Here is a 13,432-nt window from a genome sequence, read left to right on the forward strand (position 1 = left end):
CACCCTGGCTGTTTTGGAAAGATGACTGTGTTGCATAGGTGCAGGGGGTGAGGGTAAGGACTTCTGGATCACACTCCTGCCAGAAATTCAGCCTTAGGGCAGTGGCCTCCTATCCAGGCTGACAGTTGGGCCAGGCCACACTGGACACTGGGGGCAGGATGGGTGGGCAGTTAAAAGGCCTAGAATGCTGCCCATGGCTCCTTGGCCTTGGGAGGACGAAACACCTGTGGCTTCTCCCATTGTGGAGAACTCCCTGACTGTCCCTCTGTGAATTCACCAGGATCACTCAGAGTAGACAGGAGGAATAAAGTCTGGGCAAGGGGAAATCAGAGGAGTGAGGGAAGAAAGGACTGTCTCAAGGGACCCAGAAATCACACCCCTGAGCAAGTCAGTCAGATACTGTGCTGAGCATCTATCATGTGACTGCAGCCTTTGCCCAAAATCTGGGGACCTGGGCAAGCCTCTCATTTCTCTGTTTTTGAGGAGCAGTCTCAGGAGTACCAGAATCCCTAAACCACAGTCCCTCCTAACTTGCTTCACCCCTGTCTCCCACCTGTCTTCATAGTACTGAGGCTACATGTACCACTGAGCTGGAGGTGTGAGCCACCCATGGAGAGGAGGCCAGGTCAGACCCTCCATGATCAGAGGATGCTTGCCTCCTTTGGACAGGGGTTTAGCATTAGGTTAGGCTGTTAAAGGAGGTCCTGAGAAACTCCTTGAGGACAGGTGGATATGAGCCCCAAGGCCCATGTATCCCATGGTCCACGGTCCTATCCCCTCTCCAGATAGCCAGTCTTCCCTAGAGGGCTCCAGACCTTTCTGGGCCTGCTGCCTGTCTCTCTCTGTACTTGGCATTGCTGGAGCCCTCCACTGCCAGCCTCCATCTTGGCTTGGCTGATTTCTGTACCATCTGGAGCCTGGGCACAGCTGCCCACAGGCCCTGCCCTTATGCCCCAGGTGGCCCCATTGGCATACAACTCTCCCATGTCAGGCCAGCTGTCATTTTGATAGCCAGAATGCCTTGTCCTTCTAAGCTAGGGCCAGGCCTAATGTGGGCACCATGAGGGAGTTGTGGGTGGATGGGATGGGATTTCTGGGCAATTTCCTATTTCCTGGCTCCAGGAGGCCCATTTGAGGGTGGCAGGGTTGGCCTCACAGATTTAGGTCCTTCTCTCTATCCCTAAAATAGACCTTACCAATAAGGTTTTATGAAAGAGTCCCAGTTCAGATAGAGCTCCAATCCTGGTGCTATAGCCCACATCTCCATGACTGGGCTAAGCACCTAGCCATCTCTGGGCCTCAGTTTCCCTCTCTGTAAAGGGAGATTAAGCCAGATGAAGCACAAGGCCCCTTTCAGCCAGTCCCTTTGAGTGTGGCTCCTTCTCTGGGTTTGGGAAGCTCCATCATAGGTCTGACTGAGCAGTGGCACCTTAGGCCGTTGGCCTTGCTTCTTGCTTCCTGGCAGCTACAGAGCCTGGGCCAAGGAAAGGGTGGCTCCCAGGTAGACTGCCTTCTGAGCAGTCCTGGCAGACCTAAGGATGAGTTAGGTGGGTCCATAGCCAGCTGTTACCATGGCAAATGCCAAGGTTTTGTCAGGGTGGGACTTAGGTCTCTCCAAGAAAGGGAAAGAGAACTGCTAATACTATGCCCCACTGTGCGGAGGCCCTAATAGGAAGGATCTAACTTAATCCTTACAATTTCATGAAGTGGTTATATTACTCATTTCACAGGCAAAACTGGGACCTGGAGAAGTCATATGACTTGCCCATGGACCCTTACCTAGTCAGTGATGAAGTTGGGATTAGATCCCAGGATTTAAGAGCCCCTGTTCTTTCCCTGGCACAGGAGTTGGTCTGGGTGTGGTACAGGCAAATCCTAAGAGGGCATTCCATGCAAGGACAGGTGCCTATCTAGGCTCTGCCTCGCCCCCTCATCCCCCACCTGATCCTGTAGGACACCCACCTGGAATTCTCCTAGCTCCACAGAAGAGCCTGGCATGCTGTGTCTGAGGAAGACAGAGCACTGGACCAGGAGGCAGGAGTCCTGGCCTAGACTCCTGGCTTTACCTTGGACTCTCTGTGACCAGAGAAACTCTCAACTTCCCTGATTAAAAAGTGCCTTATCTATAAAAGGGAGGAAAACGCAGGCTGCCCTAGATCCCTGTGAAATCTGAGAGGATAATAGGAGTAAAAGAGCTTTGAAAACTTTAAAGGGTCTGCTGGGAAAAATTGCAATTAACTTATGCTTGGTGTGGGGAACACAGGCATGTGAGGTCATACCCATGTCAGGACATGTGTTTAAGGGGGCCTTGTGCATGCAAGTGGCCCCATGTCAGAGTACCTATATAGGTGGTGACCATGAGACTCCAGGGGAGTCATGGCATGGGGAGGACCCAGGAGTCATCCTTGAGCTCATGTCCTTGTGCTGGGTTTTACTGGTATGAATGTGTACAGAAACTGTGGCCCCATCTCACCTATGGGTCGCACACCACTGGGGCATTCACAGAAGGCCTGACTGGCAGCTTCCACGGGGCCAGGCAGGCCAGACAAGGCTGATGATTAGGGGCTGGCAGAAGGGATCCCAAATGTTCCCCACTTCTCATCTAAGAAGGGGCCAGTCCCCTTCAAGCAGCTCTGTTTCTTCCTTGAACTGACCCCATGTCTACCTCAAGCAGGGCAGTGTTGGAAAACCCAGGGTTCTGTGGAAATTGTCCTCAGCTCCCTCTGCTGTCTTTCCCCTGCCTGGCCCCCAGGTCCCCTCCTGTCACTGGCTATGGGTATGGCAAGACAGCCCTCACGAGCAGAGCTGACATTTCATTCTGTCTCCCAGGCTCTTCAGATGCTTACAAATTGCATCAAGACTTCATCAGCCCCCTTGTCCAGGGCCCTGTCTGGCCCCTGTCAGTCTGGCTCTCAAACAAGTGACAAATTACTTTCTAGCCACTGCAGCAGACCTGCAGGTGGGTACTTGAAACCCAGGGGACCAGAGCAACACTGACAGTCTCTGGCTGAGAATGAGACCTTCTACCTAGGAGCCACTTCATTCCACGCTTTCACCCTGACCCTCACCGCCAGGCTGGACTTGAAGAGGCCATGCCTCCCCTAGACCAGAGTGGGCCAAAGGTCTCAGCTCCCAGTTTTCCCAGCTTTATAGACTGCTGGGGGGAAGGATGGCTGATGAGAACTCACATCCAACATCTTAAAAGAAACAAGCCAAACCAAGATCCACCTCCCTGATAAGCCTGGGGGAGCCAGAGCCTGGGAATAAAGATGTCTGAAAGTCTATTTCTGCAAGATGATACCCCCATAAGGTTGGCAGTCTTATGACAAGACAAAACTCTGCTTATCCCCTGTGAGACCTTTTGCAGGGTCCTTAGCTTCTCTGAGCCTCTGTTTACTTATGGGGATTTTACTACTTACTTTATATAATTGTGGTGAGGATGAAACAAGGTATGGAAAGCACCTAGTACAAGGCATGACCCGTGGAAAGTGCTCTATGAATGGCATTGTTATTGCTGCTCTGCTGCTCTGCTGCTGATGTCGCTGCTGCTCTCTGATCCCAACCAGGTCAGGAGCGGGAAGCTAAAGGTCAAGCTAGAGGTATATGGGGAACTGGAAGAAAATACTAAAATTCATTCCTACTTCTCTGCCTTTGCTTCTGTAGTAATTTCCGTGCAATGAGTATCCTCCCTTCCCCTTCCTTCTCCTCCTCACACTCCAAGACCCACCTGCTCTGTGCACTCTCCCTGAGCCTCCAAGCCCTTGGCTTTCCCCTGGAGGATCCCTGCTGCACGCGTTCAGTGCCACTTAAGGCAGAATTATATGCTGCCTGGCATCTCTCGATAATTACAGATTCCACGTGTGTGAGTCTTGTTTTCCCAGCTCTAGAATCACAGAATCTCCAAGTTTGAAGGGACCTCATCCAGCCTCCGCCTGCGGCAGGAATTCCCTGAGGAATGTCCCCAGCAGATGGTCAGGCAGCCTCCACCCAAATGTGCCTGGGTGGGGAGCGTCTCACAGAGAGGAGGTGCCTCTGCCCCCCCCACCCCACTTCCTTGAGCTTTCTCTTCAGCTCAAAGACCTCTCCAGCAGGGGTAGGGACTCGCAGGGCACATCTATTTTCAGTGCCCATGGTCTGAGGGACCTAGGACCCGGCAGCAGCTCACTCCTTGGACCTGGCTGGGCTCAGTATCCTCTGTACTTTCCTCTGTGCTTCTCAGCTCCCAGGGATCTGGTGAGGAATGTACCTCCAGCAGCCTACACATTTGTTCTTTCCACACATCTTTATTGAGACTGGCCAGTGATGAGGGCATCATGACCCAAAATGCCAACCTGGGCTTTAGTGGCAAATTGGGCAGAGGACCAGTGGGGAGAGTCTGAAGCAGAGACTGACTGGCCTGGCTTGGGAGGTGAGGATGTGGCCCTGAGATCTAAAATGATGACCCACTTCACCAGCTGAGGAATAAGGAAGGCATTCCCTATGCAAAGTCCCATATTCAAATACCCAGAAGGGCGGAAGTAATGGGTAGCCTCTGGCTGCAGGGCAGGTGAAGTGAGGCCAACAAAGCCACTGGAGCCAGCTGTGAGCTGGAAAGCTTGGACCTTGTCTTCTGGGCAAGCTGAAGTCCCCAGCAGGGTTTGGGGAGGAGAGAGATATGATCTGATCTGAGGCGGCCAGAGATGAGTTGGGGATGGAAGGGATGAGGCAGATGGTCAGAAGGCCATTCTCTGGTGAGAAACAATGGACAGGAGGTGATTAGGGCCAGGACAGTGACAAAAGGATAGAGGAGGAATCACTTGGAACATTTAGGAAGTGGGCCACGCCTGTGGCTCAGTGAGTAGGGTGCCAGCCCCATATGCCGAGGGTGGCGGGTTCAAACCCAGCTCCAGCCAAACTGCAACAAAATAATAGCCAGGCGTTGTGGCGGGCGCCTGTAGTCCCAGCTGCTTGGGAGGCTGAGGCAAGAGAATCGCGTAAGCCCAAGAGTTAGAGGTTGCTGTGAGCTGTGTGACGCCACGGCACTCTACCCGAGGGCGGTACAGTGACACTCTGTCTCTACAGAAAAAAAAAAAAGAATATTTAGGAAGATTGGGAAGAATTTGGTGACTCGTTGGATGCCATTTAACCAGCTAGGCAATTTCAGAGTACAGAAACAAGATTTAAAAAAATAAAAAAACAGCCAGGCTGGCTCAGCACCTGTAGCTGAAGCGGCTAGGGCGCCAGCCACATACACCAGAGCTGGTGGGTTCGAATCCAGCCCAGGCACGCCAAACAACAATGAGAACTACAACCAAAAAATAGCCGGGCACTGTGGCAGGCGCCTGTAGTCCCAGCTACTTGGGAGGCTGAGGCAAGAGAATCGCTTAAGCCCAAGAGTTTGAGGTTGCTGTGAACTGTGACAGCAAGGCACTCTACCTAGGGTGACAGCTTGAGACTCTGTCTAAAACAAAGAAACAAACAAACAAAAAAAAACCCAGCCAGGCCGTTAACCCTTGAAAGCCCTGCCTCAGAGCAACCTGATAGGGGCCTGGAGACCATACAGATATGTGCTTTGGAATTGCCCAGGGATCTTGTTAAAAGACGTGGTACAGGCTCGGTGCCAGCCATATAAACTGAAGCTGATGGGTTCGAACCCACCCGGGCCTGCTAAACAACAATGATAACTACAAGAAAAGAATAGCCAGGCATTGTGGCAGGTGCCTGTAGTCCCAGCTACTTGGGGGGCTAAGGCAAGAGGATAGCTATAAGCCCAAGAGTCTGAGGTTGCTGTGAGCTTTGATGCCACGGTACTCTACTAAGAGCGACATAATGAGACTCTGTCTCAAAAAAAAAAAAAAAAGATGGAGTACAAATTAGTAGATTTGAGGTAGGGTCTGAGATTCTGCATTTCTTTGTTTGTTGTTGTTGTTGAAACAAGAGTCTCACATTGTCACCGTCAATAGAGTGCCATTGCATCATAGCTCACAGCAACCTCAAACTCTTGGGCTCAAGCAATTCTCTTGCCTCAGCCTCCCTAGTAGCTGGGACTATAGGCGCCTGCCACATGGCCTGGCTATTTTTTTTATTTGTTTGTTTTAGCAGGCCGAGGCAGGGTTCGAACCAACCAGCCCCGGAGCATGCAGCTGACACCCTAACCACTGAGCTATGGGCGCCCAGCTGAGATTCTGCATTTCTTTCAAGTTCCCAAGTGATGATGAAGTTGCTGGTCTGGGGACCACATTTTGAGTAGTTAAGATCTATACTAGGCCATTTTATACACCGGAAACTGAAGCTCAAATGGTTAATGCATTTGTCCAAGATCACATGGTTAGAATGAGGACCTAGATCTGTGGGCTCCCAATCCAGTGCTACTTCTACCAGTCCACTCTGCCACTTCCCTTCTGGGCAGAGTCTGTCCTTATCTAATCCTTGTTTGACTGAGTAGAGGTGGAGCCCAGAAGGATGCTCCTTGGATTGAGGGCCTGAAGATCAGAGTGGTGAGAAAGGGGGCTGAGACAGCCAGAGGAAAGGAGCAGAGAAAGAATAGAATGATGGCTGACAGATGAAGGGGCAGGGTATAAGGCTAAGCTGACAGCAGGGGCCAAGTTGGGCAGGGTCTTGAGGACTAAGCAAGGAGTCTGGAGTAGATATTACAGGCTGCATGAGCTCAGTGGGGAGCCACTGGAGGACTGTGATCGGCAACAGGTTTGGGACTATCAACCAGCTACAGCTCAGAAAATATTAATGAGTTAACCCCTATAGGCAGGGAGGCTGTCAAAGAGGTTGCTGCAGTGATCTAGGAGAGCAATAACAGTGAAGAGCTGGGGAAGTGGCAGTGGGGGTAAAGAGTAGTGAAGAGATTTGAGGTCCAATTGAAAGGACTGAATGACTGGATGTGGAGTATGAGGGAGGAGGTAGGATGCCAGTTTCTGACTTGGGCATCCAGGTAGATGACGAGATCATTCCCAGGGGAGCTGCTGGTTAAGGGAAGAGGGTAACTCATTATGAGCCAGACTAGCTCCCAGGGGAAGCTGGACACAAGGATCTGACACTCAAGACTGCCCATGGCTGACCAGGCCCTCAGACACCATCTAGTTCAACACACGACCCCACCCCTATTGTACAGATGAGAAAACTGAGCCCAGGGAGGTGAAGGGACAGAAAGCAGCTGGTGTAATTGAAAAGCTCTGGAGGCAGAGAGATGTACTTACAGATCCCAGTTCTTTTTTTTTTTTTCTTTTGAGACAGAGTCTTACTTTGTCATGCTCGGTAGAGTGCTATGGCATCATAGCTCACAGCAACCTCAAACTCTTGGGCTTAGGTGATTCTCTTGCCTCAGCCTCCTGAGTAGCCGGAGGAGGGAAAGTCCTGGGGTTTTGACTTGGTTTTTTGACTTGGTTTTTTCTGTACAGATGAGAAAACTGAGCCCAGGAAGGTGAAGGGACAGAAAGCAGCTGGTGTAATTGAAAAGCTCTGGAGGCAGAGAGATGTACTTACAGATCCCAGGTGCCTACAGGTGCCTGGGATCTGTACTACAGGTGCCTGCCACAACACTTGGCTATTGTTTTGTTGCAGTTTGGCCAGGGCTGGGTTCGAACCCGCCACCCTCCGTATATGGGGCTGGTGCCCTACTCACTGAGCCACAGGCACCACGCTTCTATTTTTAGTAGAGACAGGGTCTTGCTCTTGCTCAGGCTGATCTTAAACTCCTGAGCTCAAGTAATACCCACCTCCCAGAGTGCTAGGATTACTGGCATGAGGCACTGTACCCGGCCTCAGATCCTAGTTCTGCTAATAATCTCTGTGACCTTGGATAACTTAACTATCTCTGAACTTCAGGTCCCATCTCACAGAGTTACTGAGAAAGGGAGATGAGCTCCTTCCGCACCAAAGTGCCTAGCTCAGGGTCTGGGGGCTCAGAAGTTCACGGGGGCATTGAGAACTGGCCTGTCTGGAGCCCACAGGAACCTGAGGGCAGTAGGGATAACAGAAGAAAGAAGTCTGACTGCTCGGCTTTGCTCTCTCCATATGGCAGGTCCAGAACATCAGCCTACAAGAGGGGGAAACGTTGACTGTGGAGGGTCTGGGGGGGCCTGACCCACTGCCCCTGGCCAACCAGTCTTTCCTGCTGCGGGGCCAGGTCATCCGCAGCCCCACCCACCAAGCAGCACTGAGGTTTCAAAGCCTCCCACCACCTGCTGGGCCTGGCACCTTCCATTTCCACTACCAAGGTAAGGCCTGGGCAGCTGAGGGGGGAACCAGTCCAGACAGGCAGCCCTCCTAGGGGGTCTCTGGTATAATTACAGCCTGCAGATGAACACAGAGGGGCTAGGAACATACAGCACAGGTACCTAGTGAAGCTCTGTACAGTTGGAGGTAAGTATCATCTGAAAACCCCAGGACTTTCCCTCCTCCACCCACCACCCTGCAGAAAGCTGGTCTTTTTTTTTTTTTTTTTTTTGAGACAAAGTCTCACTATGTCGCCCTTGGTAGAGTGCCATGGCGTCACAGTTCACAGCAACCTCAAACTCTTGGGCTTAAGCCTCAGCCTTCTAAGTAGCTGGGACTACAGGTGCCCACCACAACACCGGGCTATTTTTTGTTGCAGTTGTCATTGCTGTTTAGCTGGCCTGGGCTGGGTTCGAACCCGCCAGCCTTGGTGCCTGAGGCCAGCTCTGTAACCACTGTGCAATAGGCGCCGAGCCAGAAAGCAGGTCTTGCCTCTGGATTGGGTAGCCTCCAGGTGTGCCCATTGCCACTAATTCAATCTTTTTTTTTTTTTTTGTAGAGACAGAGTCTCACTTTATGGCCCTTGGTAGAGTGCCGTGGCATCACACAGCTCACAGCAACCTCCAGCTCCTGGGCTTAAGTGATTCTCTTGCCTCAGCCTCCCGAGTAGCTGGGACTACAGGTGCCCGCCACAGCACCCGGCTATTTTTTTTTTGTTGCAGTTTGGCCGGGGCTGGGTTTGAACCTACCACCCTCGGCGTATGGGGCCGGCGCCCTACTCACTGAGCCACAGGCGCCGCCCTCAATCTTTTTTTTTTTAAACAAAGTTTCGCTCTGTCTCCCTGGGTAGGGTGCCATGGCATCATAGCTCACAGCAACCTCAAACTCTTGGGTTTAAGCAATCCTCTTGCCTTAGCTTCCTGAGTAGCTGGGTCTAGAGGTGCCCACCACAATGCCTGGCTATTTCTATTTTTAGTAGAGATGGCATATTGTTCTTGCTCAGGCTGGTCTCGAACTCCTGAGCTCAAGCAATGCACCAGCCTCTCGGCCTCCCAGAGTGCTAGGATTACACTCATTCATTCATTCAGTAAACTTTCCAAGGCACCTGCTCTTTACCAACCTTGTGCTAGACACAGGCAATATCAAGATGAACGAGCCAAGGTCCTTGCCTTCAAGGCGTTCAGAATCTCTGGAGGAGGCAGACTCTTTAAACTGGTATTAACAACAGAAGATCTGCCTGAATGCAAGAGAGTCAAGGTCAAAGGGGCTTGGCAATAACCATCCGGAGGTCATTATCTGCCAGTCTAGCCTTCCTGGACTGCCTCACCCACCCTAGACCTGGCCCATGCCCCAATCATCTCAGAACACGGTTGGAAATAGGACAGTGGCATGACACAGTGGGAAAAACAGACTCAGAAGATGGGCAGATCTGTTTGAATGTGTTTGAATCGCCTTCTTTTTTTTTTGCATTTTTTGGCCGGGGCTGGGTTTGAACACGCCACCTCCCACGTATGGGGCCGGTGCCCTACCCCTTTGAGCCACAGGCACGGCCCTGAATCTCCTTCTTAATGGCTATTGGCCTTGGACAGGTCATTTGACCTCTCCCTCCCTCCATTTCCTCTGCTATAATTTGAGACCAAAACACCTACCCCACAAAGTCATGGACAGGATTAAACAAAATGGCGAATGTCAAGTACTTAGCACAGGTTCCATTAAGGATGCTAGTATTAAAAGGCTGGCAAGATAGGAGAGGGAGGAGGGGCTTAGGACTCTGCTGCTCTCCCATCCACATCCCTCCTGTCCATCCTCCACCCCTTGACATCAAGTCAGCTTGATCTTTTGCACTGGTTAACCAGTTCAGACTGGGCAAGCTAATGGGGAAATAATTGGTGTGAACAATCACAGGATTGTCTTGCATTGTCATGGACCACTTCTGCAGTCCTGCAGGGGATCACAGCCCAGCTGTAGGGCAGGCACTTTCCATATGGGGATGCCTGAAATCTCTCTAAGAAACCTACCCTGGCCTCCCCACCCAAAATAGGGGAGCAGCCTGGCATGGCAGCAGAAAGCCTGACAATAGGCAGGAGCTGTACAGGGGCTTGGCAGAGGCAAGGGGCCAGGTGAGGCAAGGGACCTAGGCAGTCCATCTAACCTCCCTAATGGCTCATCAAGCCTCCTGGAAGTGGGCATAATTTCGTGCCACCGTAACCTTCTCTCCTGCTGCAAATTTCATTTGCACAAAACTCCGGACCTCCTCTCTATCAGGTCAGACAAAGGTGGCCGAATGGCAGTGAGTTGGAGGCCTGACAAGGAGGAACAGACCCCAAGGAAGGGCTGGGAGAGCTGGCCCCATCCTGCCTCCTTCTTGGCTCCCAGAGGCCCTCCCTCTTCAGCCCAGTTTTTGTCAATGATCAGCTCTTTCCTTAATGAGTGTAATTCCCCTAATTATAGTCTGTAATTAGCCCTGATCCCAGAGATGGGAACAGGAGGAGCGTGTGCTCATACACGCGTTTCCGTGGACTATAGAAAGAGGGTGCCAGAAAAGGAGTGAGAGGCCCGATGCCCATGCTGGAGCTGTCTAAGCTAATGTTGGAGGTCACAGGGATGGGCCCTCACCAGGTCCTCACTGCAGGACCATGTCCCAACTCCCCTCCCACAGCCTCAGACAGCGTAGGGAGGCAGAGGGCCCTGACAGGTATCCCCCTCCTCCTCCCTGAGCATTCTTGGCACAGGTCTTGGCCCCCTAAACAGACTCCAGTGAGAAAATAACTCAACAGATTGCAGTGGTGCAGGCTTCCTAGGAATGGTTGTCATGGCAACAGGAGGAAGCTCATCCTGAGAAATGGCACTTTAGCTACTATGGAGTCTGGGGGCTTCATTATCTACCCACACCTCTTGCCCTTACCTCATCCTGGCCCAGTCTCCTCATCTGTGAAATAGGGACCCTCCCCTGTAAGAATTGTACTAAGAACTCAAGGGGAAGATGCAAGGACAAGCAGACGCCAAGCCTGATATCTGGCTCATGGTCTAGATCTCCCTGGGTGTCGGTTAGCCCCTCAGCTCCCCTCCATGCTGGGTACAGTGCTCCATGCCCTTCCCCCCACCCCATTCTGCCATCGGATCTATTCCCAGGTCATCATGAGTGGCCACCATGGACCACCACCCGGGGCAGCCTTGTCTGTAACTGTCAGGTTTCTCTGACCCCTGAGCCCAGGTTTCTACTTCAGCTGGGAAACCAGGTAGGGGAGAGGGGATGGAAAGCAAAGCAAGCGGGCTCCAGAGCCAGGAGTATCAAGTCTTTGCTCTACTTCTTACTGTGTGATGAGGACACACAGTCTCTCTGAACCTCTCTCAGTTTTCCTCATCTGGAAATGGATTAATAACCCTTCCCTTGCCTTCCTCCCCCAAGAATACTGTAGGTATCAAGTAAGAAGAATCTGAAGGCATTTTAGAAGCTGAAAGGTACATGTAGATTTGAGGTGCTTTTTCTTCTTTTGAGACAGAGTCTCAAGCTGTCACCCTGGGTAGAGTACTGTGGAATCATAGTTCACAGCAACCTTCAACTCGGGCTCTCTCGATTCTCTTGCCCCAGGTTTTCTATTTGTAGTGGAGATGGGGTCTAGCTTTTGCTCAGGCTGGTCTTGAACTCCTGAGCTGATCCTCGGCCTCCCAGAGTGCTAGGATTACAGGCATGAATGAGCCCCTGGACCCAGCCCGAGGTGCTATTGTTAATCAAGATTACACTGCACATACATCCTTTCACTTAACCTCTACAACACTGAATGCAAGATGTACTCAAAATGGGTGGTAAACAAGAAAACTGAGCACAGAGAATGCCAGTAACTAGCCCAATGTGGCACAGCAAATAGGGGAGTCAGCACTCAAATCCAGGCAGTGTGACCCCAGAGCCTGCCTCCTAAGCAGCACCCTGTACTGTCTTCCAGTTGCAATTAGCACTTACTGGATATTCTCTCAAGATCACTGTGAAAGACAGAAGAGTAGGAATCACCCTCCCACTTTTTTTTTTTTTTTTTTGCAGTTTTTGGCCGGGGCCAGGTTTGAACCCACCACCTCCAGTATATGGGGCCGGCACCCTACTCCTCTGAGCCACAGGCGCCGCCCCATCCTCCCACTTTTACAGACATAGAAACTAAGGCCAGGGCAGATGAAAGTCACAAAACTGGGGCGGCGCCTGTGGCTCAGGGAGTAGGGCGCCGGCCCCATATGCCGAGGGTGGCGGGTTCAGACCCAGCCCCAGCCAAACTGCAACAAAAAAATAGCCAGGTGTTGTGGTGGACGCCTGTAGTCCCAGCTGCTCAGGAGGCTGAGGCAAGAGAATCACGTAAGCCCAAGAGTTAGAGGTTGCTGTGAGCCGTGTGTGACTCCACGGCACTCTACCCGAGGGCAGTACAGTGAGACTATGTCTCTACAAAATAAAAAAAAAAGAAAGAAAGTTACAAAACTGAAAGTCATAACACTCAAGTTTTTGGACCCCAGTCTGCCAAAGGCAGATTCCTTTTCTTTTCGCACAAAGGCACCCAAAAGCTAGTAGAGCTCCTGCCTGGACTTCTCTTCCCATCCCCCAGGCACCAGTAGGGAAGGTGGCCTTCCCACCTGAAGGTCCAAGTTTTCAGTCTAGACGTCACCATCCCTCCTACCACCATAAAAGTTGTCAGGCATTGTAGCCCAGGCCTTCTCTCAGCCCCTCTCCTTGACCCTTCTAGGTCTTTTTTCCTCACCCCATAGACCCAAGCCAGGATCCCCATTTTTAGCTTAACCGCTACTTGGTCCCTGGCTTGGGATTTGCCAGATTGTTTTGAGGATTTGCTGCCACCATTTGGTCATACTTGGTATAACAATACCAAAAGCTACCAGGTTTCCCAGAGAAACTTGTCCCTCTCCCAGCTTCAAGGAAGGCATGTCATGCCTCCCCACCCTCATCTCCATCCTGTCTTTAAAAGAAGTCTACAGTTTTTGCCATAAATTTTTTTAGCATATTTCAGTAAATACTGGAAAAGCTTTTACTGTCTGATTTCAGTCTTTCCTGCTGCAATTCGTATTTGTCCTCAAAGGAAAAATAATATCAACACTTAACATCACTACAGGCTTTTCACCAATTCAAGTGCTTTCACATCTACTAGTCATTCAATAAGTATACTAGAGTGCCATGGCATCAGCCTAACTCACAGCAACCAAGTTATCTTCCTGCCTCTGCCTCTTGAGT

At 51.3% G+C, this 13,432-nt stretch overlaps 1 protein-coding gene across 5 annotated transcripts in view; it reads left to right on the forward strand.

The window, feature by feature from the left end:
• Positions 1 to 13,432, forward strand: part of SEZ6 (seizure related 6 homolog) — a 61,304-nt gene that overhangs the window by 30,504 nt on the left and 17,368 nt on the right. For all 5 annotated transcript variants that reach the window (XM_053569629.1, XM_053569630.1, XM_053569631.1 and 2 more), the window contains exon 4: positions 8,015 to 8,210. In XM_053569629.1, coding sequence (XP_053425604.1) covers positions 8,015 to 8,210 — 196 coding nt within the window. The remainder of the gene's footprint in view (positions 1 to 8,014; positions 8,211 to 13,432) is intronic.

Source organism: Nycticebus coucang, chromosome 18, assembly GCF_027406575.1.
Source record: "Nycticebus coucang isolate mNycCou1 chromosome 18, mNycCou1.pri, whole genome shotgun sequence".
Lineage (NCBI taxonomy): Eukaryota > Metazoa > Chordata > Mammalia > Primates > Lorisidae > Nycticebus > Nycticebus coucang.